Raw genomic sequence first — 5068 nt, 5'->3', positions numbered from 1 at the left:
TCGCGTGTTTTTCAGGTGATTACAAAAGTATTGGGTATACTTCTGTGCTATTTATAAAATTTAAATTAAATAAAATTAATTGTAGTTACTTAAAAATAAGAAACATAATTAATTAAAAAAATTAAATTAATTAAATATTAAATTAAATTAAAAGATTAAGTAAAGAATGATATTTAAAGGATAAGTAGTATTTTTTTTAGTTTGGGCCTGAGCCCATATCTATACCATAAGTAATATGCAATCGGATCCGTCCAATGACAATTAAATCTGACCGTCCAATTTAGGATTTCTGATGCGAAGAGGCTGCTATAAAAGCCTTCACAAACCCTAACGACACTTCTTAGTCACCTGAGCTGCCCCCTGCGTATCAAGAACCCTAAAGGTAGCAGCTCTCTCATCTTTTCTTCTTCGGTTTTTCTTCAACCCTTCGATCGATGTACCATTTCAATTCATCGATGCTATAATCTATTTATCTGTCTTACTTCCCCAGTTCGAGATCTTTGTTTTTCGTATTGTCACGGCTGTTTTATGCTGTTTTCCGATATTGTTCAAATTTTAGAGTGTTCAGTGCGGTAGTATTAACTTAAGACCATGAAATGGAACTTCTTACTTTTCGGTATTTACTTCGATGTGAATGCTTTTCGAGCTGTTGATTTGAAATATGTTAGTTTCTTTGAGTTCCAGTGATGTGTGAGCAGTTATACCTGTTAATATAATATAAGCTTTGGTGTTTTGCCGAAGAAATGCTAGCTAGATTTATAGTATTGATGTTGGAGTTTTTCGTTATGATTGGAAATTTTAGTTAATAGATTTTAAGTCTTTGTAGATTGATTGCTTGAATCTCAACAATTTAGTTTACAGGGTTCTTAGCATTTTATACTGTCTTATTGAGCATTACGTTTTAGGTATCCGTATTTAGAGAAGTATATAGTTTGTGTTTGTTTTGTAATTTTGGTCATTGATTGCCTTGTATAGGTAAGCCATGGTGAAGCACAACAATGTTATCCCTAACGGACACTTCCGTAAGCATTGGCAAAACTATGTGAAGACCTGGTTCAATCAACCAGCAAGGAAGACCAGAAGACGGTTAGGTAATTTCGGTTGCATCTTTCTATTGTTAATTGTATTTAATAATTTATAATTTATTTTGGATTACCTTAATATTAAAAATGCATTTATGCAGTCAGATGAGATTCATGCTGGTTACTTTTCATTTAACTTTTTAAAATGTTTATGTATTCCTTAGCTCGCCAGAAGAAAGCTGTGAAGATCTTTCCCAGGCCTACTGCTGGACCTCTCAGACCAGTTGTTCATGGGCAGACTTTGAAATACAACATGAAAGTCAGAGCTGGCAAGGGATTTTCTCTTGAAGAACTGAAGGTAAAATTGGATTGAAGTAATGTCTTTTATCTTTCTTGCAAGTTATAATTGCTAATTGTTTATTGGGTTTACTGAGGTAGTGGAGAGGAAGAAAACTGGATTGTTTCTAATGTTGTAATTTAACAAGGTTTGCTGCTTTGCCACATTGTTTTTTTACTTTATATATATTTCTAAATGTATGCAAATCTTGTTTCACATCCTAGGCTGCAGGTATTCCGAAAAAGCTAGCTCCAACCATAGGCATTGCTGTTGATCACCGTCGTAAGAACCGTTCCTTGGAGAGTATGCAGGCTAATGTTCAGCGGCTGAAAACATACAAGGCCAAATTGGTTGTGTTCCCAAGACGAGCACGCAAGGTTAAGGTAATACTAATTTTAGCATATGAATTGGTTGTGACGTGTGAGTTCTTCTGACTTCGATTTTAATTTAACTCCTGCAAAGGATATGTGACTAAAAATTTTCTGGAAATACATACTATCTGTATATTGCAGGCTGGTGATTCTACTCCTGAGGAACTTGCAAATGCCACCCAAGTTCAGGGTTCATGCTTGCCAATTGTGAGGGAGAGGCCATCAGTAGAGCTTGTTAAGGTTACAGATGAAATGAAGGCATTTAAGGCTTACTACAAGCTTCGTCTTGAACGCACAAACAAAAAGCATTATGGTGCTAGACTCAAGAAGGCTGCTGAGGCAGAAAAGGAAGAAAAGAAGTAATGACCCTCCGGGATCAGATTTTGTTATCAATCAATATTATAGTTGTTGCAAGACACGATTATGCCTGAGATTAGTTTTGCGGATAACATGGATCCTTTACTCTTTTTTGAATATTGAAGTTTGTTGGTTTCTTTAGTGCACTAGTTTGTCTGGATTTATTTGTTAGTTTTGCAATCAATGTTTGTGTTCATGTTGAGTTTTTATTATTGCCGATTTGGTTTTATTGCATAGTAACCTCGTTTTCTTTAAGCCCCATCCCATGATCGGTAAATTTTACCTTTTTTCAATCACATGGTGATGAACAAAAAATGTCTACATGCAATTTAAATTTCTAACATATGATAAATGCCGATGGATGGCATTAGTCCACTTTATTACTTTTCTAATGTTTATTTCATCAATTTAAATTTCAATTGGATCTCACCGAGTACTTATTTTTTATTTTACCTGTCATGGAGTTGGTTGTGGCAATGGACAATATTTTCCATTGCACAAATGTCAAATTTATTTTTGGTTTAATGTTTCTTTACACAATGAAGCTTTTTCTCTGATTTAATAATTTGTTTCGGCCATTATTAACATGAAATTACATTTGACATGTTTAAGTAAATTATTATTTAATATTATTTTAACAATTATTTTATCATGTGAGTAATTACCATTTTTTCTTTGTAATCTATATATACAAATATTAATATATTTTAGGGTAAAGTATTAAATTAGTCTCCTACGTTTGGGCGTAATTTTGTTTTGCTTCTTAAGGTTTAAAGTGTTCTATTTGAATTTAAAAAAGTTTTATTTAGCTTCAATTTGGTCTTATCGTGAAGATAAATAATTAACGAAATGTCTTACATGACAGCAGTATAAGAAGGTCGATAATTTGGAGAATAAGTACAAGCTCAAAATTAACCGTGGATGCATTAATATATGTATTTAACATTTTTTTATTTTTATATAAAATATTTCATTTTAATTATAAGAAAAATGATAAATAAATGTATTAATGCATCCACGGTTGATTTTGTGCCTCTGGAGCTGGTACTTATTCTCTAGATTATTGACTTTGTTCTTGTCATGTAGGACATTTCGTTAATTATTTATCTTTAACCTCCGGTGGGGCTAAATTGGAGCTAAATAAAATTTTTTTGGATTTAAATAGAATACTTTAAATGTTAAAAGACCATAACAGAATTACATCCAAATGTAGGGACCAATTTACTACTTATTTAATTTAAAAATCATTACAATGATATGTCAAAATAATTGTTATATATATGATGAAGGAAGGAGAGTTTTGACTATTGAGTTATGCAGAATTTATAAAAAATAATTGTTACATAATTTTTATTTTACCTGTCATGGAATTGGTTGTGGCAATGGACACTATTTTCCATTGCACAAATGTCAAATTTATTTTTGGTTTAATGTTTCTTTACACAAAATGAAGCTTTTTCTCTGATTTAGTAATTTGTTTCGGCCATTATTAACATGAAATTGCATTTGACATGTTTAAGTAAATTATTATTTAATATTATTTTAACAATTATTTTATCATTTGAGTAGTTACCATTTTTTCTTTGTAATCTATATACATAAATATTAATATATTTTATTTAATTTAAAAATCATTACAATGTGATGTATTTTTTAGTTGTATCATTTCTAATTAAATGATGTGTTTTTTTATCATTGAATTAATTGTGTGATATTAAATTCATAAATAAGTTTAGTCATTTATGTGTTATTTATAATAAATTGATATTTTTTTTATTCAAACATATTTGAATGTATTTTATTGGTTGAGATAAAATTTTAGACTTTTTTTGAGACTTCTTATGTTATTTACTAAAAATTTCGTTCACTTTTAACTAAATGTTGTATTTTGTTATCACTGAATTGATTGTGTGATATTAAACTAAAGAAGAAAAAAAAGAGAAAGAGGAGTTTTGAGTTTTATCGAATTTAATAAAAAACGCATTAAAATTTTTTAACTGTAAGACAATAAGTTTCTTAATTTTGATACTGAAATTTCTTAACCGTGACATAAATTCTTATTAAGATAGTGGAAAAAAGAATTATGATTATAATAATGATGACGAGGAGGAGAAGGAGAATGAGGATGAATGAGGGTTTTAAATTGTGTAGAATTTATCAAAAAATAGAAAAATATCACCAAAATTTTCTAACTATGATACAAAAAATTTTTTATTTTTGATACCGAAATTTCTTAACATGTCATTTACAATTAAATAAATCGTTAAACTAATTATGTAAAATTTAACTAAGAAGAAAAAGAAAATAGCAAAAATATAAATAAGAAGAAGAGCGTGGACTTAGAAATTTTACTTGGTTGAAAAAATTGTTTGTTTAATCTTTTCTTAGTTAAAAAGATATTTTAGTATGAAAATTAATATATAATATTTTTTAAATTTAATTAATATTTAAGATATACATATAAAAAAATATAAATTGTTAGGTTTAAATATAATTCTTTTTACTTATTGATTATATAACATTAAATAACCAGTTGTTTATTTTAATCGATGCTAACTAAAAAGAATAATTTTTACGAGAAATAAGCTCTTTTTAATATTAAATTAACGATCTTAATTTCTGCTGCAATCACATAATAATGTACTCATTCTTATATCGGTGTTTAATATTTTTTGGTTATTCCTTAAAGAGGTAAAGGCTATTCAATTCTTTCAAATACTTATTATCCATAACAGTATATTTAGGCAACAAATGAATTTTACACCCCTCTGGACTGCCAAACAGGTGGACCGGTCACTTGCTCATCGTAAACTTATTTCAGTTCATGTCCACCACAACCAGCATTTTATTAGTGTCGACCGCTTATATTTTTAATATAAATCTACATGGTCACAATGCTTGGAAAAAAAAGAGTATATACCTATTTTGATCCTCAAAGAATTTCAGACTGGACACTTTAGTTTCCAATTAAAATTAATTAC

At 29.1% G+C, this 5068-nt stretch overlaps 1 protein-coding gene across 1 annotated transcript; it reads left to right on the top strand.

Annotated features, from left to right (window-relative positions):
* The first annotated feature begins 256 nt into the window (after positions 1-256).
* LOC107470071 (60S ribosomal protein L13-1) lies at positions 257-2296 on the top strand. Its single transcript, XM_016089452.3, has 5 exons — positions 257-382; positions 976-1091; positions 1247-1380; positions 1584-1742; positions 1872-2296. Exons 2-5 carry the CDS (start codon positions 983-985, stop codon positions 2091-2093), a joined length of 624 nt encoding a protein of 207 aa, XP_015944938.1. The 5' UTR covers positions 257-382; positions 976-982; the 3' UTR covers positions 2094-2296.
* The last annotated feature ends 2772 nt before the right edge of the window (positions 2297-5068 follow it).

This window comes from Arachis duranensis, chromosome 10 (genome assembly GCF_000817695.3).
Source record: "Arachis duranensis cultivar V14167 chromosome 10, aradu.V14167.gnm2.J7QH, whole genome shotgun sequence".
NCBI classification, from domain to species: Eukaryota; Viridiplantae; Streptophyta; class Magnoliopsida; order Fabales; family Fabaceae; genus Arachis; species Arachis duranensis.
This window is presented reverse-complemented; position numbering and strand designations above follow the sequence as displayed.

Bases quoted from the DNA above. Each gene is read 5' to 3' on its own strand.
- LOC107470071 (XM_016089452.3), top strand. From the start codon at position 983: ATGGTGAAGCACAACAATGTTATCCCTAACGGACACTTCCGTAAGCAT. The intron at 1,381-1,583 runs GTAAAATTGGAT...TTCACATCCTAG, and splicing joins TTTCTCTTGAAGAACTGAAG to GCTGCAGGTATTCCGAAAAA. The intron at 1,743-1,871 runs GTAATACTAATT...TGTATATTGCAG, and splicing joins GACGAGCACGCAAGGTTAAG to GCTGGTGATTCTACTCCTGA.